The sequence below is a fragment of the Pomacea canaliculata genome, linkage group LG2 (assembly GCF_003073045.1).
Source record: "Pomacea canaliculata isolate SZHN2017 linkage group LG2, ASM307304v1, whole genome shotgun sequence".
NCBI lineage: Eukaryota > Metazoa > Mollusca > Gastropoda > Architaenioglossa > Ampullariidae > Pomacea > Pomacea canaliculata.
In genome coordinates, this window is record NC_037591.1 from 31,335,454 (window position 1) to 31,360,585 (window position 25,132).

Genomic DNA, 25,132 nt, shown 5'->3' on the forward strand with positions numbered 1-25,132 from the left:
CTACCTAACCCCTCCCCTATCTTCTGATTTTCCGTGATATAGCCCTAGTTACTGACACGGCATTAAACACAAACAAATCCCCTATCTTCTGCTGTAATTTGTTTTTACTGGCCTCTTCAGATTTTCTTAATTCTTTGAAGTGTCTTCTTGCCAGTGTTTTTAGCTTTTATTGTGAAGAACAGGTGCGTTTTGAATATTTGTAATTTTGTCATTCACCGCTAGTGGCGTACAAAGATGTTCTTCGTTGGAGGGGTGGGGGCAAACGTCATGGTGATAGTAAATGCATGGCGTTCGCACTTGCACATTATTAAAAAGAAGGAAGGTTCGGGAGTGCAGCTATGTACACGCGCGCGCCCGTACGCTGTGGTAGCATCACAACATATGTTGCTTTCTATGTTAGACGACGAAGCAACACTTAACAAGAAACAAAACTCAGTGGAAAAAAATGACTGTTGTTGCAATCACAAGAAATTATGACATATTCAGAATAAAATAAACCTTACAATCATATTAATGACAATCAAGCCTTGCAAGTCAGTGTGAAATGCTGATCAGCTGACATCTGTTCAATTTTAGAATAGAGAAGACGACAAGAGTTTATTATGAACTTAAAAAGTGTGGCAATCTATTCCCGAGAGAACACGAACTAGGAATCATACGTACCAAGGGACGCTATTTATTGAAGGAGGGTGGGGGTGGTGTGAAGAAATCCTAATAGCTTCCCCTGAACTTGTTGCGCTGTTTGTTCAACGCGAGCTTTTGGCGACTTAAGTCTTGTTTATTTTCCTGCGCGTTTATTTTATCTGTGAAGAGCTTATATAAAGGAAAACTGAAATAAACATTATTATGCCGAAGAAAAGACCAGAGAAGGTATGTTTTGTTATTTTCTTTGTAAATAAGCCTTCTGTTGTCTGCTTTTTTCTCGCTTGGACTCCATTCAAAATGGCAGCTCCCTCATTCATTCTCTGACTGGTGTCAGTTGACGAATGGTTATGTTGATCCTTCGGTGCTGGTCGTCGGGTAAAATAATGGAACAGACACAGTGGTTGATAAGACTCGTCACGTAGGCCTGCCTTGGCATGGTGAGCCGGTTCTGAATGGAACGACCAGTCTATCCTTTATAAGTTAGTAACTCTGTTCTCTGTCCACTTTGGCCCGAAGGACGGCTTTAGACTGAATATCGTGCTGAGAAACAGTCCATCAGTCCTTGCACTGCTTGAATGTTGTGAGAAGGAATTTTTGGTGTCCTACGAAGGTTGCCTGCACCAGTCAGGATTTTGCGTTATCTTTACGAGATGCATAACACCCTCCTCGGGCACTTGTTCTCGAATGCCTGTATTCGCATCTCAGTATCGGCAAGTAGGAGTCCTTATTTTAATTCCGTACATCAAGATTGGAATTATGAGGGACTTGTACAATCTGTACTTGGTAACGAATCCGATGGTGTTGTGCCAGATCCAGCTCACCACAGTATTCTCAGTTTTGATACAGTACTAGAGTTACGGATAGCCGAGGGGTTCGCTGGTTATTTAACCTAGAGGTGCGCCATTTCGATATCCCTGTCGTGTAGCAAACTGCTTGTAATTGACCCAAAGGTCAGGAATGGGTATCAGACTCCATGGAGGGTTGGGAAAGGTATCTAATGCAGCAAGGAAGAGTGTCTGGGCACCACCCTCACAAAGCGCTGACAATTACAAATCTGTAAATGACCAATAACCAAAATATGTTTTGGGATAACCTTTATCTTTTTTAAAAGTGGAAAGGATGCTAATATGCTTTTATTAAACAAAAAAAATTAATGATAAGTTGATCATACACTCAATGTCAGAAATTTATTTCTAGGATTTTTCTGTCTGTTGTAGGAATCTGTTTATTTCCAAGATCAAAAAAGGGAGAAGAGGCAACGCCACAATCCTGGTTTCTATGCCAGCTTTGTGAAGGGCTTAGTTTCTCAATCGGGGTAAGTCTTGTTATATAAAAATTCATGTACTTAATATTAGGTACAAATTTAAGAAATTCCATTTTGCCATGATACTTTCTAGAAACTGGAAAATTGGGGGTAAAAATTATGGCTAAGGTTAGAATAGTTTGATAGAGGGAGGTGAGGAGCACATACAGTGGAAGCTAGCCTAATGGTCATGTTGTGCTCATTGCTTTCATCTGGCCTGTCAAATACTTTCACTTTCCTCCACATAATAAAATCCATTCTTTCCTGCTGGATGGTGAAAAGTTTGGCTTTTATGTTAATGATGTTTTGAATTAGAGAATTCTCACTAATTGTTAAAAAGGGTTCTCTAATTCAATACATTATTGCGATGAAAAAGTGTTTGTTGATATTTTATATTCACACATGCACACAGGCTTGATGCATAAACATAATTGCTATATGCTATCATCCTGTGAGAGGAGGTGTGGGGTTAATACAACTTGCTGACATGTTCTTTTGCAGTCACCATGAAGACAGGACTAAAGACAAAATATTACCTCACCTACAAAAGGGGAAGAAGACTGCAGAATGTTTACAAAAAGCAAACAAAAAGAAAACTGCCTCCATCAGTGAAGAATATTCAGAGTTTTCTTTGCTGTCACTGCCAGAATGTGAAGTAGAAACCACAGAGTGCAGTTCTAGTAGTAATCCGGAATCAAAGAACTTAAGGACAATATCCAAATCTGTCATCAACGTGAGAAAGGATGTAAACTCATATTCTCATATTTTTATGAAGGATTTTACCTGCGGTTCCATGTTAAAACCAAACTTGAGAATACCAGGTCATTTCAAGAAGCAAAGAAAACAAAAGTGCAGCTTTGTCACATCTAATGACAGAAGAAATGTTGAGGCACATAACACATTGAACAAAGACATGAAATATGTGACTAAGGGTAGAAAACATTCTGTATCTGGTGGTAGTACTTGTAATATTGCCACAGTTGTTAATAAGAATTGTGAGCAGTTCAGAGGCCATCATCCACCAGGAGAAGATGATAAACTCAAGCACACTGGCATCCAGTGTGATATGTCTAGTCTGCAGGAAGACAATGCTGAAGAAACTTCAAGTTTTGATTCAAATGGGAATGGTATCATCAATATTAATGACATTTTAACTGCTGACCGAGCTGAACATACAGTAAATGCGAGATGTAACGATCTTGATGTTTGCCACAATGACAAGGTATAGCCAAGCAGTCCTATAAATAGTGCTTTTATCGAGAATAATATATTATGCAATGTGTACTTATTTTTTTGTACTTTTATTTAGCTATGCATTGTACTGTTTTATCAGATCTTAACTTTTTTAAAAATAAAATCAAATCTGTAGCAGAGATTTTGCAAATGAGATTGAGGCAGTAAACTACTTCCATTTCCTTACTTAAGAGAATTATATGTACAAACAACAATAAGATTTGCCTTATATACCAGTTTATTTCTTACTTTGTAACTCTAGTAGCTAAAAGCATGCTTAGAATAAGGTAATAATACATTTTGCCAGTTGTTTGACAACAACAAAATTTTTATTCACTTCCCCAGACATTCCAGACTGTTTTAGCCACTGTGGAAGAAGATATTGTTTCTCTTCCTGGGATGAAAGAATTTTTACTTAGGGAACTGCCATCACAGATGAATGTTCTTGTGCAGCAGCTTAAAGAGCGAGTAGTTATTACTGGCTCTATTGAGCAGCTTAACAGGATCTGGACTACACTCTCAAAGGTTTGATGATTACTGTCACTTAAAGGCAGAACATTTTCAGACCTTAGGAAGAGAATGATTTCGCCCTTGCTAGGGAAGGTAGGAATACATTCAGTGATGACAGTCATCACCAACTACTACCCCATGGGTACTCCTGCCTTCCCTCGTCCAGGTGAAACCATTTTAAAAAATGTGCACAAGAAATTCTGCCTTTAATACAAAATGTTGCACTACTGGAGATTATTAGTAAAGAAGGAATCTATATTTTGTATGATTCTGTTTGTGATTAAGTGATCTGAATTTGTGGATGCCCAGTCCTTGCTGTTCCATTTTAAGGTTGGGTATTTCAAGTCCTAACAATAAAATTTTGTATTGTTGTACATGGTTATGTGACTAAATAATACTGCCTAATTTAAAACAAAAACTTCTGAAGTATCATTGAAAACAGAGATTTGCTTATTTAGGGGAAAATAAAATGTTCTGACATCAGCTGACAACAAAAAGGAAATATAAGGACTTGCAATACATATTTAACAGTCTCAAAATATATGTAAATGTTTCAATTTTTGTTTGAACTATATCAAATTAGTATATAGCATTTTTCTTCATATTTTTAAGTAGTGAAGATTTAACTGCAAAATTTCATTTAGCTTGTCTTTTTCCTCGCACAGAAGAAACAAGAACACTATACAAAGGAAAACAAAATTTGCGAAGAAAGGGGAAAAGCTTTGGCAGAGATGGTATGCAACCTAGACTGCAGTTCTTTTAGGTCGTTAGACGTTTCCTGCAGGGCTTCAGATAAGGATGAAATGGCCCAGTCTTCTCGAACTGGTAAGTCCTACTCTGAGGTCAATCAAAATTCACTTTAAGAAACAGTGAGACTATAAAGAGCTACTGAAAATGTCACTTCCGTTATATTCTGCAGAGAAATTATAAAGTAGTTTAGCACACACATATATATATATACAGATTAAAATTAAACTTATCCAATAAACATTTTAAACATTTGTAAGAAATACTTTCTCTATTTTAATTGTCATTATTTTCTTTCTGTGTGGTGTGCGTGCATGCACATGTAGGAAAGAGCCTGAGACTTACACTTCTCTATAGCATTTTGGCATAGGGCATGGGGACATGGCATATGGTGACCTACAGTTATGGGATTGTTAAAACATACTCTACAAACAGAAAATTCATATAAAGAAGCAAAATTTAACTTGATCATTAGTTCCAGAAAATATAGTGCCTGTGACCACCAGGCATAGTAAAGCATTTATAATTATACAGTCTTACTGCTCTATCTTGCTTAATGGTAAAACTTAATTTCACGTAAAAATATGCTACTGTCTACTCCTACAATTTTTTTCATTATATCACACATTAACCATCTCTTACATATCCATTCTCACTCAAGGGGCTTGAGAGAGGGAGAGAAGGGCTTATTTTAAGCCCACATCATCAGATTTTTAAAATCTTCTATCCTCAGGTTTATCTGTTTGATTGATTTGAAGCTTTTAGTACATTATTTTGAAGCATGTTAGTTTTTAGACAAATATGATCCTGCCAGGAACCAACTGTTGTGCACAGAGAATTGTAGTGTTTGGCTATATGTCTGTTACCAGGTCAGCGTGTGGTTTTTGTTGAAAATGGCCATGGCATTTCACTGCAAGTGAATGTAGAGGTGCCTACTTCTCAGCTCAGTTCTTCAGCCAACATAACTAGCCCACAACCTAGCCAAAACTGTATGCCGCTTTCTTCAGTCCCTGGATCTAGCATGAATGTAAACAGAAATCGTGATGAAGAGGATTGTCATAAGTCTGTCTTTGCTGTTTCTGACATTCAGGAATCTTCACCAGAAGGAGAAATTTTGGCATTAGAGGAGAAAGTTGGAGAAGGAAATGCAAGTGATGAAACTTCTGACTTGATGCAGTTTTCAGTGAGTGATGAAGCATTGCTATCCCAGCCTGAACATAATACAAATTTTATGATATCCTCACAAAAAGCAGGCAAAAATTACATAATGGGTACTGTTGACTCTTTAGAATGTATCAGTGAAGAACAAACAGTAATTGTTGATGGAGAAAATGCAGTAGGTACAATACTGGAAGAAAAAACTGTTGATAGTTCAAACAGTGACACAGGTCCTGCGATCAGGCTGACAGACTTTGGAATGGTTTCTCCATCGTCTGGTGGCTTCTTGCCATCTTCACAGACACTGCAATGTGGACTTTGCAATACTGTGTGTCAGAGTGAAGAACTGGCTTTGAAGCATATGAAAACTGTGCATAGGAATGGTACGCTGAACACTTGTGAAGTATGCGGAGTGGCCTTCCCTGAAAAACGAGGATTGCTTGTTCATCTCAAAGCCAAACATGAAGGTTCTGGATGCACCTGTCAGGTATTTTTGAAACAGTAATAACCATCACCTTGCTCTATTTTCTTTATCTTTAAAGGGGTTAAATGTTAAGGTAATGATCTGGCCACGCTTTGTTATCTAATTTTTTTATGATCCTTTACAAACCTCATCATGAAGCATGCTTAATTTTAATATTTAAAATGGCAATTAATCTCTCTTCATCATTTTGCCATTTAAAAGATAAGTTCAACGAATAGCTATTGTTTAGTCTTGTAGATCTTAATTCTATCTCTTGTGGATCTTGACTCAACTGCTCTATTTGGCTTAAAGTTGAAAAATCTGGAAACAAAAGTAGAATGAAAGAGAATTTTATTGTTGAATTTTGTTGACATTTCTCCAATAGTTATTAGTATTTGAGTATACCACTATAGTTAGGCATATCTCATGTCCTCTTTCTTACAGATTTGTGGGAAAAAGTTTCAGTGCCATCGATACCTCCGCACTCACCTGCAGCGACATGCAGGTGTCAAAAGTTGTGCATGCACAATATGTGGGTGGCGATTCTTTGAACAGCACAAACTCAAATTTCACATGGAAACACATAAAACTGCTGAAGAGAGAAATCTGCCTTTCAAGTGCAAACTGTGCAATAAACAATTTGTAAACAAGGCAACGTACAGTGATCACTGCAACACTCATTCTGGGCTTCGGCCTTTTACCTGTCGTGTTTGCAATGCTGCTTTTGGACACAGGTAAGATAATTTCAATTTATAGATATATATATTCTTTGCTATTTTCTCTCAGTCTCTTATTTTGGCATTCCCTGTTAGGATCAAATTTTAAAGTCATCTACTGTTCAAATTAGAAAATATCCATTGTCAAGGCATGAGAGCTGCTTCATGGAATATTTCACCTTTTTCAAAAATACAGTATTTTATAGTGTTTGTACACTTGCAATGCTAGAAGAAAAGTACCCCTGAAGCAGCGTGGATACTGACTGACACAGATGGGTCAGTGATGGATACCATTCAAAATATTGGAGCTGGGGTATACGTCCAGTACCCTGATGGACATAGGCAGATGACAGCCATACCAACAGGCTTTCACTACACCAACTACAGAGCTAAAGTCAAATTCCTGATCTGTGTGATGAACAGTGTCAGAAGCAAAGCAAGCACAGACTCCCAAGTGGTGTTCCAAACAGATGTCCTACAAGCTGCTCCCAACAACCAGCTACCTAAGCTGACCGCAGCACTGAGAAATACCAATTGCCTGAAAACAGCACTGCAGTGGATACCCTCACAGTGGTATTGAAGTCAATAAGCAGGCTGACAGAATGGTAAAATTAGGAGCTGAAGCCAGGCAGAATGAAAACAAGGTCATTCAATCAGAGATGAAGACCATCATCAAGGTTTTGCACAGATCATCCAAGCACCAGCCAGCTACCATTATGTGTCCAGATCAGACCAGATGATAATTTTCCACCTTGGGACAGGACACCATCCGTACCATAAGCTTCACTTGGTGTCACCCCTACGTGCTCCTGTGAAGACGCAGAAAAAAACCCATGGAGCACATCCTACAGGAATGTAGGTTCCTCTAGAAACTGAGGGTAGAGGTCTGGCATCACCAATGCCCCTTGACACCAAGATGAATGGACCTGTGGATGCTTTGCAGATGACTGCCAGGTTTATCACAAAAGTGGGAAAAAAAAAATAGGTGAATGAGAACAGCATTAATTATTTTGCTTGTATATGGTGAATTATGAAAATCCAGGAGTTAAACATTCTCTTGATATTTGCCTCATTGCTAAAATATGTTTATTTTGCCATAGTTTAGCCAGTTTGTGCAGTAATAAGTAGAGATGATGATTCATCCTTGTCATTCTGGCAGAGTGGGCCTGAGACGGCATTTAAAAACCGTTCATGAGAAGGCCAGACCCTACGCATGCAGTTACTGTCACTAAGATTTCACCTACAAAGCCAAGCTAGATTCTCATCTCATCTTGCACACAGGCATCAGTAAACACAGGTGTGAACTGTGTGGAAAGGTTGGTACAAATGAGACATCTTGCAATTTAATGGCATGACATAGCTCAGAGAGTTGTTTATGAAGTTCAGGTCTGGTTTATGCTTGTTAGATATATCATTAATGGGTGAGAAGGCAGTTTTCAAAAATTTAGTAAATGGCTCTGACAAATTATTCACTCTGCACATCTGCAAAAAAATTTTGAAATGATTTCAAATCACTGTGATGTTATCACAGTTCTTGAAACCTAACATGTTCATTTTGATATTAATAGTAATCAATTTTTAAAAAACTAATCTAATCAGCTTTTCTTGATATTTGTAAATGTATTACACTAGATAACTGGAGAATAACTATTGAATAATTAACTACAATTTTTTAAGAATGTATCTATTTATTGAGGTATAACAGAAGCATTGAGGAGTGAAAATTGCATGACAGCTATCTTTCTCTGCATTTCAAACATGCTGAGGCTATTTCATTCAGTAACATTTTCTGTCCATGTTACCAAGGTATTCACTGCCCGAACATCTCTCCAGCGACACCGGGCTAAATGTTCACTTGGGCTGAAGACAACAGCCCACATTACCTTTAGTGCAAGGGACATCACCAGCCAGCCAGCCAAATGGGGACAGTGATTCAGTATTTCTCTGTGGCATTTGTGACAAGGCTTTTGCAAATTATGAGGAAGCAGAACAGCACATTGTCTTGCATGACTCCAGGGCATCTTCATCATCCGATAGACTTGTTCAGGAAGAATGCACAAATACAAGGAATGGTGAAGCCTCACATTTTCTGCAGAGCATCACTACCTCTCAGCCTGAGATGCAGTCTGTTGAAGCAGAGGTAGTCTGCTATGCTGTGGGCAGTGTGTCTGGAGTTGTGACTGGTCAGCTAGGTCCCAAGTCTTCTCTGGAGCACAGTATGACTAGTGGACAGGATGACCCATGTGCACTGAGAACGACTCAGAGAGGCACATTGAAAAGTCTGAACGAGGAGGAACAAGTTCAGCTGGTAGCAAGCACACTAGCAGACTTATCCACCTTATGTTAGATTCAGCACAGCTCGGCAATGGGACTCTTCACTCTGGGAAATGCTTTTTATCACATTTTACCACATGAAATAAGACACAAATACTCTTGAAACTCATAAACTACAAGTTATAAAACTCTCTGCAATTCAGCTGCATGCTTACAGTCAAACCATGATCCTTAAGTGTGTTCACTTGTGAATGAAAGTTCATTGTGCGATGATAACTGCTCGGCCAGTTATTAATTTGTGCTATCATTAAAATTGGGTCACATCACTATTACTTGAAAATAAGCTTGAAGAACACCCAGATGTGTATTCAAATGCAAGATAATACAAAAGACACAGGCTAGTGCGCACATACATGCATGTGCCTTAAAACTTATGCAGAGCAAGGAGGAGAGCAATAAAATGATATCATGAAAACACCATATTGAACAGAAGATGGAAAAAAAACGATTTAAGAGAATGAAAACATAGGGTTCAAAACACCTGTTGTCCAAAGACAGTTTGATTTTAGTAAAGTGTGAAGGAGGCACGAAGTCATCCTTCTGTGAAGTTTCCAGAACACTTTCTGGAATGCACTTAGAGCTTTTAAGTTTCATTGTGAGAGACAGGCACTTTAAAGTCGACTAATGTCGCAGTTAATACTACTTCAGGAAGAAAAGCGCAGATCGATTTCTGTATGTACTTCAACATTTTAAGCTTAAATTTTTGTATAGACATCCTTGCTCGTGTTTCATAAATAATTATAGGAAGTGTGTTGATTCTGGGAATGAATTGATCATTTATTATAGGCATATACATTTAAATGTAAAAAGTTGAGTGCAGTGCAGATTGGCTTGTATATGTGTGTGTTTTGAGAGAGAGAGAAAGGCCTTACATGCTTGAGACAGATTAAAAGGCTTTGAAAATGTATGTATTAAAAATGTTAAATTTAAATTTTATCACTGGTAATAATATGTTTGGTTAATATAGTGAAATTACTTTGGAGGTGTGCATAGGAAATTTTAGTTGAACAATTAGAATTACAAAGTATTGTTGTGGAAAGTATGTCTCGTTTGGGTAAAAATAAAGAAAACTTTATGGATTTCTAGTTTTTCCACTCCATCCCACCTCCATCTTTCATACCAAGGTTTGGTGATATTACGCCATCGAAAATAAACAGCCTGACATAGAAACCAAGTTCTAGTTAATAGCAGATCACGGGGTACAGTGGGAGGAGGCTGCCCGCTAAATAGCAAGGGAGGAAGGGAGAGGTTTGACCATCCCAACAGCGTGTCTTAAGGTGGTGGACAGAGGTGGCCTTCAGATATGACAGATTAGCTGGGAAATAAGCAGGGTTGCCCATGGGACATATTTTTCTCCACCCATCCCGGATCCCATCCCGGCAATCCTATGGACAACACTGAAAACCACTTTTCGGCCTTATGATTCAGAAAAGATTTAAATCCTTGATGAATGAAATAACAGTATTTATTTTGCAATATCAAGTATCGACTACCATGGGAAATACAAATGTGTGCTGTCCCATCCCATCCCATCCCATGGGACGTTTCCCATGGGATTCCCATTCCTATGGACAACACTGGAAATAAGCAGGTTTTGCTTATATGAGGATCAACTGTCGGTGCACTGTTAACTCTACAAAATGCGATGCGCTTCCCATGGTAAAAAATAGCGTCTCAAGGCTATCAGAGTACTCAGCGCCACTCAATGGCGGATGACGGCACCATGCATGTTCAGACACATTAGTACATAAACTAGTCTAGGAGATTGTGTACCCTGGTATAAACACGCCCAGTCGAAGGTTCAGAACGCAGTACAACGTGTCAGTGATCTGATGAAGGAAACCTTGCAGCACATGAGAACAGCCAGTAGGTATTCATTCAGCTTACCCCACACAGCACTCCACTTTTCCGTCCAGTGGACTGAAAGTATTTCTTCTAACGAGATTTTCTTCTATTTAACAAGAGTTCAGCTGGTCAGCTGTATACTTCTTGCAATATCTTCCATCGTTAGGAACCATATGATGGTACGGAAATAAATGAGTACTAGCATATACAAATCAGGAATTATTAAAGATGTAAAGAACACATAAACATAAGCCATACATTTTTTTTGAATGAGCAGATTTTTCCAAGTTAAAGATTAAAGAACATGACAGGTTTGGCGGTATGTCTCTCAGCCTGAGGGTGTAGGAGCCGCCATACGTGATCAGGAGACTGGCAGCTCATGATGGATTGTACTCTAAACGGATTTTATTACGAGGTTTGTCAAAAGTGCAGCATAGGTATACTGTTGCAAAAAAGGAAAGCATCATAGTCCGAAGGCAGACACTTTAAGCACAGCGTCCAGGTAAGCTGAATTAGGGTTTACTTAACAGCAGCGAGCAGGTGTAAACGGGAAAATGTAAAGCAAGAAGTCTGTCGATGGACAAAGGAAGTGATGCTAGGGAGCACAAATAAATGCTCGTACACACCATGTATTCACACTCATTTTCTTACCCAGTGAAAGCCGTCAGGTGCTGACTTTATTGATATACTGTAAGATTAAAAATCATATGAGATGACGAGTCTTTCAGCGTTCACGTGTCGCCGCATACGAAGAGGATTTCTTTGAGTAGCATACCAGAATACACAGTTCATCTTCTACTAGACATGATCATGTGCCAGTTATATTGGGGTTTGACATCTGTGAGCGAGAGTGTATTACATGAAGGATTACAATCAGCTGTGTGGGACATTTGCTGATTGGCATCCACGACAACGTGAAAAGACGACAGTAAAACTCATTCAAAAGACGTGAGTTTCACGTAGATTTTGAAACGTAGTGTTGAGAATCCGTTTTAAAAACACTTGACTTTTTTGTAATCATTTGACAGATGTGCTATATTAAGGTGACCAGACTTTTCGGGGGCGAAAGCGGGACACGTTCCGATGATGGTGTCGTCACCGTCAAAGAATGCCGGAAAAAAGTGATTTTTAAAGACAACCGGGACATTTGATGGACTTGCTAGAAAACCAGAAAGCAGGACATTGGGCGTTCCGCCCGATGAGCAGGCGGGACACGAGGTCAAAAGCGGGACTGTCCCGCCTAAAGCGGGACGTCTGGTCACCTTAGCTATATTCAATTTATTTTACGTAGTATTTTATTCAATTTTTTATACTTAGTGTCTATATTACAATTAATTATCCAAGTATTTACACGATGCTTACACGTGTTAGTGATTGAGCGTGTTTTGTGTCATAGCTTGTCAGGGTTAGCGAGTACAGTTAGTCTCCTACTTACTTAGTATAGCAGTCGAGCATTACGAACAAAAGTTGTTCCCAATCTCAAAAGTAAATAGTGAGGGTTTTCTTTAAGTTAAAAGATAGTTATCAACTATTATAAACTTAATTTCAAAGTTCTTTAAAGTAATTTGAAAGTTGTTCAAGCACATTAAAAACAACCGAAAATGATTGTTTATATCGGCAGGGTTGTCCATGGGACATATTTTTCTATCCCGCCCCATCCCATGGCAATTTATGCCTGTCCGTCCCATCCCACGGATGTTTCCCATGGGATTCCCATGGTATTAGAAACCACTTTTCGGCTTTGTTCTATAATCCTGCTACTTCACATAATAGATGATTCAGTGGAAAGATTTAAATCATGAATGAAATAACAGTAAATTTATTTTGCAATATCAAGTATCGACTACCATGGGAAATACAAATGTGTGCTGTCCCATCCCATCCCATCCCATGGGACGTTTCCCATGGGATTCCCATTCCTATGGACAAGACTGTATATCGGTACCTCCGAAAGAAGAGCTGGATGTACATGTACCGTACAGTAATCACAACACACGTCCGTCCCAAACAACAAACTTATATACGAACGGTCTTCTGGAACGGAACCTGTTCGTAAGGTGGGGATATACTGGACTTCCCGTTTTATTTTCATTTTTGTAAATTTATTAACATTTAAAGACACAAGGGCATGCTCGCTTAGACTTAGACTGCTTATTTATCATTGCAGGCACGAGGAGGACCATCGTAGACATGAAGTGCGTCAAACGAAGTTTGGCAAGTGGAACAAACGTTTTGCGTGTTCTGGTGGCTTACTGCTCGCTTCTTCTCTACTTTGCCCCTCCCCTCGTATCCTCGTTCGGTCAAGGGCTTCAGATCCAAGTAACTGTTTCTTCCACCGAGAAGTCATTTGTAAGAGGGGGAAAAGTTCAAGGGACGACTGACTATAGTCATTATAATTATGGATAGGGGGACAGTTTTTGATACGAAGCACAAAAGCGAGTAATTTATGATTAATTATACCAGGAATAATATTAAAATAGATGTTGACATTTTAAAAAAAATTATAGAAATGTGACCAAGGTGTATATATTAAATGTGTAGCAGAGTAAATTTCTGTGAAGTTACTTGAACATTTGAAGGAACATAAAAGATGGGATTTTTATTGTTCTTTGATTCATGTTGCTTGTTACAGGCCAGTTTTAATATTTACTGCAACCGCCGGGCGAGCCAGAGGTTCCCCGTGCATTACGATGTCGCCGCCTGTAACGGCCTGTGTGAGCCCAGGAGGAACGTGCAGCACTTATTGAACATCAAAGTCAACGCTAGCACCTACTTCCGGGTGGGCGTTGAAGGTGATGCGCAGGTCACGTAGACACGAGCGCGCGTGCACACACCCACACATATTTATAAATATCATTGTCGTCATTGTAGCACCAGGATTATCATCCTCTTGGCATTGCTTTACTTTTCAGTCCTCCAGCAACCGCAATTTCTTGCTTACGTTCGCTGCAGCCTTGCTTGATAATTCAGTACAAAATATTAATGATTTTAGTTTGTGGACGTGTCCAGTTGCCAAGCATTAAAACGCTTGTTGTCATGATCGTGGGTTGTGGGTTCAGATCTCACCTCCGGCACACCTTTACTTCTTTTTACACCTGGCAGCTGCTTAGAGGACCGGTCTATAATCCGCTCATGGTATTTGTTGACTCATCGTAAAGCAAATCAGTTCTGTCTGAAGCTATCATGATGGCTGATGTACAAACATTTAGCGTAACCTATTACTGTATATATATATGTGTTTTCATAGTGAGATCATTAGAAGCTTGCAAAGGTTACTATTCTGTTTTTATGTGGTGGCACTTTTTAGTTCTGATCGAGGTGGAACCAGCTAGGACACGCAACCTCAACATCGTGGGCTTCGGGGTTGTTGCCCTCACGGACGATGACAGGATCGTAGGGAGGTTCTTGGATCAGCGTGACGTGTTGATTGCGTCATGTGACCCGCTGTTGGAAGGTTCCACGGCTTTTCATGCTCGACCTGCTGCCAAACGATCGTCCTTGAAACTGGTCTGGTTACCTGGGTCCAGGAATTATGGGAAAGTTCACTTCCGGTTAGTTACTCTCTTCTTCCTTCTCCACCTTACTTCCCCTCTTTGTGTGTGTGCGCGCGCGAGAACACGTGCATTGGTGCACATCGATGAGTATGTGTAAGAGAGAGAGAGTGAAAGAAAGAGGATGAGATTACAGTTGCAAACCTTTCGTTTACTCGAAAAGTGATTAATTGATTGCATCTGTTCAGGCGTTTTATTTCTGTGTTTTCTCTATTATCTCTGCATTCTACTTGGTCTTGTTGTTCTTTAAAGTCTATATCTGGCATTGGTAATCATTATACTTACAGTTTATTACCAGTTAGATGCAGATAACTTTATTTTTTTTCTATAGAGCTTGGATCGTAGCACGACACAGTGAAGTCTACGTTCTTGATTCTGACTATGTTTTGAATGAAGTCTCAGGTAATCATTTTAATCTCGTCACGTTCACAGTCATATTTCATCCCATGCATACATTTTAGTGACATTTATTTTAGTTCATATCATCTGGATTTTACTCACCAACTTTATTCTCAGTACCTTGCATAATACGTAAATCAATAAAATTCTCATTTCCTGTTGAACTATTTCTTTTTACCAAGAGACCATTTTACTTCTTTATTTACAGAAATAATTTGTGAGTTGAATTAATACAAATTTTATATGTTAAGTTTCGTAGCTATGAAATTATGTCACTAAAACTGTATATAAATCACTATGAAATTAAATTATTAAAAGCTTACAACATCCCTGTTAGTTAAAACCATTAAAGATTATAGAAATTGCTATGAGATTAAGCCATTAACATTTACACAAAACTATGTGAGATTAAACATTAAAATTATAGAAATGACTATGTACAGGAACCAAGACTATTCCCGTGAAGGACGATTTCTACCAGGTCATGCTCAGAGTTTTTAACATCTCTCGATCGGCCATCACGACGACATCCAGTGCCGTTTCTTTATCCACAGGCAGCAGCGACGACGAACCTGCTCCCCCAGCCACCGCCAGCAGCAACTCCCCTCCTACCCATGACATGGAGAGTGTAGAGGTCGTCTCCAACAGCACTCACGACGACACGGAGGAGCACGCAATGACGTTGGTGGTGTCTTTTTCGGGAGGACGGCGAGTAAGCTGCAGATCCCGAACTTGGACTCCTTCGAAAACTCATTTGAGCGGCCGCTTGATGACGGGGTTCAATCTCACCTCCAGTGATCCTTTCGCACACACGAAGCGAGACGTGCCAGAGTTTAGGGACATGTTTCCGGAAGCACCTCCTCCCTCCTTCGATTCCCCCCTCACCGCCCCCTTTGCGTCGGACCTGACCAACCCTTTCTTCCAGTCCTTTGGGGGTCTGGAGTCTTCCATACGAGGCTCAAACTCGCCACAGCCCGGTGACTCTGTCAGGCAGATGTTCCCTACAGGAAGTGGGCCGACCTTTTTTATTTCTGGACAAGCACCAGGCGAGGTATCAGCTGTCCGCTTGGGGCAGCAGGCGAGCAGAACTGCCTCGAGCTTTGGAGCCAATGGCGCTGATTTAGCTTCAAATGCAAACTCGTTTGCGTCTCAAGATTTTGGCATGAGACTAAACCCAAACAACAGGGGCTCTAGTGCTGCTGCCACCGCACCATTCACAGGATTTTCAGGGCAGCTGGGTTTTCCGGATTTTCAGACAATGCTTTCTGGCCAGACGAGCCCGCTTGGCTTCCAGCAGCAAGGCTTCAGCCAGAATCAGTTTGGTGCAGGCCCCTTTAACCAGCAGCCAGCGTCATTCCAGAACCAGCAAAACCTGGGTAACCTCTGGTTTGGACAACAAGGCTTTGGCCAGCAAGGCTTCGGACAACAGTCGATGCCCTTCCTGTCTCAAACTGGTGCCGGTGGTAGCGCGTTTGGCCAGCAGTCCGGCAGTCTCGGTCAGCAGCAGTCTTCTGCGAACCCTTTCAGCTTCTTTAATTTCCAGCAAAGCGCCAGCACATTTCCGGCTACTTCCAACAGTCTCGGCTTTCCCAACGCTTTCGGCTCCAACAGTCTCTTCGGCAGCTTTGCCAGTTCCTCTTCTTCTTCTTCATTCTCAAACCTAGACCAAGGCCGGTTTAGTTCTTTCTTCGGTGGTTCGTCTGGAGGAAGCTCCAGTTTAGACTCGTTTTCTTTTCCATCTAGTTTCGGTGGGTCTAGGACGAACTTTGGTCAGATAGGCTAGCCGGTACTTACATTTTCGGGGATTCTAGAAGAACAGAATGACAAAAATAGAATTCTGGTCTTCTAGAATCTAGATCCATTCTTTAAGAGTATAGTAAAGGGAAGCAACACGAGCAGCATTGAGTACCTGCGTGTACACTGGATGAAGGAACTTTGTCTGAAACGCGGATAACAGTATTGAAGTATTGAAGAAAAGTGCAGACAGATGAAATGTTTTACTTTCTCTGTCTTTAATTTATCCGATGTCTGATGCTAATGATGCAATGTAATAAGGTGAAATAACAATAAAAGCTAGATGTGTACAGTGTCTTGGTCACATGTTCTTGATTACATGAGTGTGATGAAACTGCACCTTCTACATCTGATCTCTTCTAAATTTTCAAATCCCGAAATACTCAATCATTTCTGAAGCAGAATAAATAAAATATCTAAACTGTAAAAGAAAATGCAAAGTTTTTTTCTTTACAAAGTATTACCTCATTGTACTATGTGGAGAAATAGGTTTAGTTTTCAAATTAATAAATAGGTTGTCTCTAAATGTACAAATATATTTAGCATTCTGATGAAGTATCTGCCAAAGGTTTTAGAGAAGCCTTCTTATCTTTTCTATTAATAAATTTTTATGAAAAGAGTCACCACACACAACATTACCCAAACTGCAAATATTTTATTTTTTGTTCACCTTTTTTACCTTCTTGAAGGATCCCATACCGTCACGTTTGACATTCATACACCAAGTGATCTTATGTAGTGAATTAAACAGATACTAATCACGATAAATTTAACTGTGAACTGTGTAGGACACTGGGTTGGCGAATTACAGATGGATGATCAAAGACTTCCCTTAAAAGCATAATTAATGGGGTTTAACCTTGACGTAAATGGCAAAGTTCATTGATCACAAATGTCCGGAGAAGATCATGTGAATGTGGATTTGGGTTTGTTTGGCAGAACCAGTGTTTGTGAAGCGTGAAAGAAATTTAGCATGGAGAGATTAGCAGATTGTCGATGGCAAAACTGGAATGAACACGAGGATATTGTGTATTTTTCATCACGCATTTAGAAAGAGAAGTGTCATAATTAGAAGGATTTACGGTTTACGCTTAAAAATCCTGCCTTTATGCAATGTGTTGTCGTTATCCTATACACTACACCCCTTCAAAATGGGATCAGAATCCATCCATCCATCCATCAATCCTCTGTAGGTGTCATAAAATGTTTTTTTAAAATACTTTCTCAAACGAATTCTATTTGTTTCAAGTTGCTCCAGATAAACGAGTCCATCTACCTCAAAACTGCTGCACGTAGAACAATTGGAAGCATAGAACTTTGTACATTTTGTTTTCCGGACATTAGCATCCAGCCTGAATACATTCCATCTTCTCAGTCGCGTAAACCCGCTACCTTCCGTTATCCTAGAGTTGTCTGAGCGTGTTTGTCTCTTCGTACGATGGCATAAAGATCGATTATTCAGAGATCATTGCCAAAACACTCGCAGCTTCTGCGTTTACTGGGTCACGTGACTAGATGTTTGTTGTCAATATTGTCGTTGCGAATTCATTGCTGTTAGGGGATGACAGAGCTTCAGATGCTTTTCTCGAGTGCGTTTATTGTGTCGATTGTTGGCACTGCACTGAGGACGCCAACTACGCTTTATTTGAGTTTTATTTTTTGTTCATTTAGTAAGGTCAAACCTCATGAAGATGCTAGATATATCAGACAGCCTAGTAACCTAAGGAAACTCTTGTCTGATGCAGCTCATGATCGCACGACAACTTGCAACACGAATACTAAATTATCATCATCGCTGTAGTTATCGGTATGGTAATCGTGACACTTCCCGCTGGAGTGATATACAGAGAAGGACAAGACTTCTGAGTGACTTCTGCACCACGTGATCACTGTGCAAACCAAGCTCGATGACTGGTGTTGTTTTATAATACAACATTCTCACACAAAAGGAACTATCTAAGGCTTTAGCAGTTGTAACAAAATGTGAGCTTTATTCTAATTTTTCGCTATACCGCCATGCAGTTTACACTAGTGCAAGTGCACTTTTGTTGACATTAGCGGCCACCACCGACTGGCCAATGAAGACAGTTCCAGAAGCATGCAAACACAGCCTCGCGCAAACATACAAGTGTACATTTTCCCATTCAGACAGTACCCAACTCCTTCACATGCATTTGGATTGTGAAAGCGTGTGGATTTTTTCCAGTGCAACCAAATAACTGGCTTTTGTGTGCTACGCTGCGCTGCACTAGACAACAATATAGCCCGAACACCAGCTTCGTCACTGTATTCGAGAAAGAAAAACAAAAAGTGAATTCAAAAGAGAATTCGACTGTAGATTTAAGAATAATTTTGTCACGCCTGAGGGGATTCTACTGTACAATAGCCTCTACAACACGCCATCCATTTACAAAAGCATACGAAATTTGTAAATTTCAAACTTCAGTATTTGTCTGTGATAAAAAGCAAACATTACAGCATCTCTTACTTTTTTTAAAACCATCTTTGACACATTCGTGTTTGAGTAGGTGAGTAAAAAAAAGAAGAGGGGTCGAGAAAGAGAACGAAAAGGAGATTAAAAATAAACAGAACAAGATATTGCTGCTGTTGCTGCTGCAGTAGTGGTGGTGGTGGTGGTGATGGTTGTGGGGTGGTGGTGGCTTAGAAAAGAGTTCTGTGTACAACTTTCTGAGCAATGTCAAACTTAGCAAACAAAAGAACAAAAGAAGGATAAAAAAAACACGAAAGAAATGACATCGTGCTCTGTCTGGTGAGGACAGATAATTGGCAAATTTTGTAAATAACCGTCGTTTAAAATCCCAGAAAGCCATGATGAGGCTAAAACATTGGCTATGAATCAAAATGAATAGCTTTTATGCACGCAGAGAATAAATTGAAAACATTCTAGTCTCTAAAGGGGACAATATCAAATATTTCAAACACACGGAAACTAATATCATTTAAGATCATTTTGAGTAAATTTATAAACAAGTACTTCAATGTGACAAAAAATTAACAGCAAGGTTTAATAGGACATAGATAATTTAAGCATAAAGATCGGATCACCGGATCATTTTATAAACCAGCGAGACTGATAATGAAAAGGAATGAACGGGTTGTCTGTCAGTGTCTGAAGTCACAAAAATTCCATGAACGATCCTGGAGTGCCAAGTCACCTCAGAGTGTAACACGTGTAAGGAGAGGCGCAGCCATGTGTCCAAGTAGGTGTCGCTCCTAGATCCTCCTGGACAAGCAAACAAGTGTTCCTTACTCTTTCAAAGACAAAATGGCGGCATTCCTGAACCTCGAGGCACGTTGCTTGCGCATTCTCGCTTGCTCGCACACGAGCTCTGGTACAGCAGTCGAGTTCCAGTCAGTGAACTTCGCCTGTAGAAGATGCCTATGTAGACTGTACATCAACAGAGAGAGAGAGAGCACCAACACCCGCACGCACGCACCACCCACGCATGCACGCACGCACGCAGATAAAAATGAGTAAGTTTTTTTGTTGCTTTTCTAATAGTAAACTTACTGTTACTTATGCCAACATAGGGAATACCATTTTTAGTCCAAGTATCCAGAAATGTTACTGACTAGGGAGATTAATGTAGTGGTCATAGCAAGTAACGGAGTCATATCTTGAACTACTTTGCCTTGGGGCGTCACTGCAGACTACCCCGGGTGTAAGGTTTCTAAAAGGTAGTAATTTAAACAAGTAATTTATTTTAAAATAATACTTTTACATGTATAAGGATAGCAGCCGGACTTGTGCATGAATCTGACTGAATTTAGAACATGAAGTGTTTTGACAGTTTTACAGAGCGTTGAATAATATGATGTTAAAGCTGTGTGATGTTTGATGTATGATGTTGAAGCTGTTGTGTCCCAGCTGGCTACTTGTGGGTTTGTTTTGTTGTTAAACGCGACTCTCAGTGAGTGCTTATTGGCATCTTTTTTTTCTCTCTAGACTTTCGTGGATAAGTAGATGCTGCTTGCACTCAAATAGAGGGATGTTGACGCAGCTGTACTTTGGGAATGGGGGCGAAATAATAGAAATAATAGTTTCACAGACCACACAAAACGAAATTGCTCCATATCTTTCTTTCAAAATCTCCATTGCTTGCAAAACAGCTAGACGTCAATCTGCCTACTCTTTATCACAACACCCACCACCCCGAGCGAGTGATAGAAGAATTCGTACACAATCAGAAAGTCAAAATGGTGGAAGAAAAAACTCTTGACTTCTTACTAGGATTAGTTGAACTCTTAGTAGTCATTGTTGTTGTAACGGCAGTGGAAGTATTGCTGTCTGCTGCAGACGCTGATGAGTTCAAGGTTGATCTTGCTGAGTTCACTGAGGAAGCTGTTGTGTTGACGGTGAAAAATGTTGAATCTGATGTAGAGGCTGATGGGGTCTGAAGTACAAATGAATCCAAACTGATTTTGAAGGAGTTCGTGGTAGAAACTTTGGAATCTACCACTGACGTTGTTGAACTTCTGGGTAGATGCTGTCGAACCTATGGTAGATGGAGATGAGTCAACTGAAGAGGAATGAGATTCCAGGGTAGATGCTGCTAAGACGTTGTTTTTGACCCTGTGTTAGATGATTGTAGTGAAGTCCCTGTTGTGGATACTGTCGATGTTTGTGTCGAAGAAGATGATGCTGAACTCACTGATGTGGTTACTGTGGATTTCTGGGTGGAAGTAGACACTGTTGAGCCCACTGTTGTGGATAATGTAGTCCCTGTTGTGGATACTGTCGATGTTTGTGAAGAGGAAGATGATGCTGAACTCACTGATGTGGTTACTGTGGATTTCTGGGTGGAAGTAGACACTGTTGAGCCCACTGTTGTGGATAATGTAGAGCTTTGGGTAGCAGTAGATACCACGATGGCCGTCGTTGTAGAATCTGGGGATCTCAGGGTGGATGCTTTTATTTAGGACAGAACGTTTTAGCGGTTAGCAGACTGGTTTGGAAGGTTGTTAATTTAACCCTTTTATTTACACTGTCGACAATTATGTGGTGTTCGTGTGTGTGATTGTCGCTAATGATAAGAAAAAAGTCTCACTTACTCTCTCACTAACTTTGACAATATATAAGTATGTTTTATATGCTTCTTTCACTTAACTAAATGGCCAAACATTAGGGGGAGGGGTTACGAGGGTCTAAAAACCCATGATAATCTAGACAGCAAACAGACGCAATACGAACGTGTTAAAGTTATTGAAGACACCAACGAAATCAAATCCACAAAAATATCAACCGAGAATCGTCAACATCTCACTCATATCTCAAAAGATACATTAAAAATTTGCTAGATGCGTAAGTAATAACTGTTGCTGTCTTGGAACATGAAAAAATATTATGTGTAAAGCAAATTATCCGTCGAAAAGTGATTTTCTATCCGCCGTTCGTTAATTTGGCTAATTAAGCGCAGAGAGAAGGTACAGGTTATAACCACGTGACCCCTCATCATGTCGAAACATAATATAAATACGCTAGCACCTTCAACACTTGGCTTAATCTCTCTATCTCTTAACTGGTCACACACATGAGAGTGAAAGCGAGAAGTCAGGCAACAGAAGTGATAATGTCAGAGAAGTCCGGCAACTGAGGTCACAAAACTGACCTACAGACGATGTTCCGTCTTCACACACAGCCCTGTACCAGCTCGTACGCGGTGTGGCCTTGAGTACCCACTGGTTGCTGGAGCTGGTGGTGTAGGCACTCTCCCCCGATGACCCTCCCTCCCACCGGGTGTCCACGTCGTTCATCGCCGACACCGTGTTTTGGGTGTTGGTGTACCACTCCCACTCGTTGTTCAGGTACACCAGACCCATCCAGTGCTGCGTAAAGTCGGGACCTGTGTCAACAGCAAACAAGTCGGGATTTTCTAGATTACACAATTAGAGGATGTCAAGAAAAGGTAACAGAAAAAATAAAAAATAAAAAGATAGAAGGAATAGGATAAGAAAGAACGGACGAAAGAAAGCAAACACAAAGAAAGAAAACCCTGGAATGAGCAAGCCATCAATTGAAAATCTGTCCCACAATATGGATCCCATAGTTTTTATCTTCACTTTCTATAATTAAGGCGAATGGAACGTTGAGCATGCCTCCATTCAACAGCCAGTCCCAGAACAAGGTCATCGAAACAGAAAACTAAGATCGTACCGAGAGCAGCGTACACGTCCTCTGCTTGGTTATCGTCTGCAGGTGCACCAGGTGAGTTCCTTGAGATTCACAGCGGGTCTGCGCAGCATCCCAGTACTCATTGGAAGAGAAGCCATAATAACACGTGTTACCAACAGTCACCACCTTTACTCGCCTGACCAGCAAACTTGGAGCACGTTGTTTGCGTTGCAGCAACTGTTCAATAAGAGCATTAAGCAATTAATATTTTCTAAAAATACAATTTAGGAATGGCTTTTGCATCATTGTTTATGCAGAAATCTAGATATTTACACTTTTTTGTAAGTGACGATTATGAGTAGGTCGCATAATATCACCCGCCCACTCACCTGTTGCAGAGGAAGGTTGCGAGGGGACTGTTGTAAGATATGTTGACGGACTGACGTCTGTTTGGGATCCTGTCAGAGTGAAGTAAACTGTTAGAATGAAGTAAAATGTAAGTTAAATTATTTACCTTGCTTTTTACGCTAAACGAGTTTGATAAACTGGCAAATCGGAGACCACAGAACTATAAGAGTATACTCTGGGAAGCTTACACAAATCGTTCTGCCAGTTGGTATTTTATTGGAGATGTCCCCTTCCGATAATTAACCTTCCTTCATCTAGGGTAAATATGGCGGAGTTCAACTGAAACAAGTTTCTAGCTCCTACAAATAAACTGGACAAATAACTATAATGGTACAGAACTAACAAATATCATTTTGATTGACTGAATTCATAATCTGAGAGTGGCAAAAGCCTAAAAATGCAAAACGAACATTGCAATAGGCATGGTTGAATTTATTTTCGCTGATAATTTCATTTGGAACGAAAATAAATTTATATTTTTTGACATCTAATATTTTTTTTAGTAGTATTTTTGTCAGAATCAATCAACTCGACTTTAGCAGATTCTAGCTTCATTTTCATGATTTATTAAAAAAAAGTTTTTGTTTTAGTTATAAGTTTCTCATCTGCTACTCTGCCCATAATCACGCAAGCGGAACGATCTTCTTTTCTCGTAAAGAATGCTGGTAAATTAGATAATGTCACCTCTTTAGAGGTTGATGACCTGAGAGATAGTGTGTCTATCCTGATCATTTAAGCGGCTGATTTCCTACCGACATTTGGACAATTTGGCTTATGTGTAAATTACCGTTTCAATTAAATACCAGCCCAGGAAATCGTATATTTTCTTTGCTTTTACCAAAGAATAATAAAATCACAAAGCTGACCTACAGACGATGTTCCGTCTTCACACACAGCCCTGTACCAGCTCGTACGCTGTGTGGCCTTGAGTACCCACTGGTTGGTGGAGCTGGTAGTGTAGGCACTCTCCCCCGATGACCTCCCTCCCACCGGGTGTCCACGTCATTCATCGCCGACACCGTGTTCTGGGTGTTGGTGTACCACTTCCACTCGCTGTTCAGGTACACCAGACCCATCCAGTGCTGCGTAAAGTCGGAACCTGTCAACAGCAAACAAACGTTATTAAGATTTAAAGTATATTAGGAGCACAGCGGGGACGATGACAAATGAACAAAGAAATAATAAGGGAGAGAATGAGAATAGTAGAAAGAAATCAAACGCAAAATAAACCACAGAATGATCGAGCAAACTGTGGAGACGCTGACTAAAAGTTTGTTCCCAGATGTTATTATTGTCCTTTTTATAATTAAAACTAACTGAACGTTATGATTAAGGCTCTTCTATATGTCCTGCAGTTTGTTCCATGGTAATAACATTTAAGCAGAAAAAAGAAGATCGGACCTAAAGCAGCGTACACGTCCCTCTGCTTGGTTATCGTCTGCAGGTGCACCAGGTGAGTTCCTTGAGACTCACAGCGGGTCTGCGCATTATCCCAGTACTCAGTGGAAGAGAAGCCATAATAACACGTGTTACCAACAGTCACCACTTTACTCGCCTGACCAGCAAACTTGGAGCATGTTGTTTGCGCTGCAGCATCTGTTTAACAGGAGCACTAAACAAATAACATTTGTTGTTTGTCCTGCAACATCTACAAGCGGAATTAATTTATTTATTTATTTACAAGTGTATGTTTGTGTTTTGTGCTTGTACGTTAAATAGCAGCAGTTTTAACAATAATTATACTAGGAGCTTATTTTCTTAATACCTTTCAAATACTTTTTTATTCTTTCTTCTTATTGTTATTGGTACTAGACTAGTATGAGACTAAATCACAATGTTACCTAACCCTGATTTATTTTCGAAACTTGAAGAAAACACGTTAAAAGTCTGTTG

General features: G+C 39.9%; 2 protein-coding genes and 1 long non-coding RNA gene across 4 annotated transcripts; 2 read left to right on the plus strand and 1 right to left on the minus strand.

Annotated features, from left to right (window-relative positions):
• Positions 1–679: 679 nt before the first annotated feature.
• On the plus strand, positions 680–10,188 carry LOC112557794 (zinc finger protein 280C-like). Of its 2 annotated transcripts, none has more exons than XM_025227834.1 (9): positions 680–870; positions 1,863–1,960; positions 2,450–3,170; positions 3,527–3,706; positions 4,357–4,516; positions 5,308–6,083; positions 6,504–6,793; positions 7,935–8,091; positions 8,582–10,188. In XM_025227834.1, the coding sequence occupies exons 1-8, from the start codon at positions 847–849 to the stop codon at positions 8,005–8,007; spliced, it is 2,322 nt and encodes a 773-aa protein (XP_025083619.1). In that variant the 5' UTR covers positions 680–846; the 3' UTR covers positions 8,008–8,091; positions 8,582–10,188. The 2 variants fall into 2 exon arrangements, with proteins under 2 accessions (XP_025083619.1, XP_025083620.1); XM_025227835.1 differs by lacking the exon at positions 680–870 and adding an exon at positions 920–1,082.
• A 1,098-nt stretch (positions 10,189–11,286) lies between these two features.
• Positions 11,287–16,989, plus strand: LOC112558289 (nuclear pore complex protein NUP98B-like). Its single transcript, XM_025228657.1, has 6 exons — positions 11,287–11,902; positions 13,122–13,273; positions 13,587–13,746; positions 14,262–14,505; positions 14,837–14,907; positions 15,348–16,989. The coding sequence occupies exons 2-6, from the start codon at positions 13,145–13,147 to the stop codon at positions 16,685–16,687; spliced, it is 1,944 nt and encodes a 647-aa protein (XP_025084442.1). The 5' UTR covers positions 11,287–11,902; positions 13,122–13,144; the 3' UTR covers positions 16,688–16,989.
• Positions 16,990–19,306: 2,317 nt separating this feature from the next.
• LOC112558291 lies at positions 19,307–24,829 on the minus strand. The gene is made up of 7 exons (XR_003098124.1): positions 24,641–24,829; positions 24,106–24,338; positions 23,221–23,289; positions 22,874–23,068; positions 22,329–22,562; positions 20,948–21,628; positions 19,307–20,107 (listed from the first exon to the last, which is right to left on the minus strand). It is a non-coding gene; the product is annotated as an uncharacterized LOC112558291 (long non-coding RNA).
• Between the last annotated feature and the right edge of the window lie 303 nt (positions 24,830–25,132).

What these genes read in the sequence shown, in the direction of transcription:
- LOC112557794 (XM_025227834.1), top strand. Translation starts at nt 847, where the DNA reads ATGCCGAAGAAAAGACCAGAGAAG. An exon ending in CGAAGAAAAGACCAGAGAAG is followed by an intron (nt 871 to 1,862) that starts GTATGTTTTGTT and finishes TGTCTGTTGTAG; the next exon opens with GAATCTGTTTATTTCCAAGA. An exon ending in TCTGGACTACACTCTCAAAG is followed by an intron (nt 3,707 to 4,356) that starts GTTTGATGATTA and finishes TTCCTCGCACAG; the next exon opens with AAGAAACAAGAACACTATAC.
- LOC112558289 (XM_025228657.1), top strand. Translation starts at nt 13,145, where the DNA reads ATGAAGTGCGTCAAACGAAGTTTGGCAAGTGGAACAAACGTTTTGCGT. An exon ending in GTCAAGGGCTTCAGATCCAA is followed by an intron (nt 13,274 to 13,586) that starts GTAACTGTTTCT and finishes TGCTTGTTACAG; the next exon opens with GCCAGTTTTAATATTTACTG. An exon ending in TATGGGAAAGTTCACTTCCG is followed by an intron (nt 14,506 to 14,836) that starts GTTAGTTACTCT and finishes TTTTTTCTATAG; the next exon opens with AGCTTGGATCGTAGCACGAC.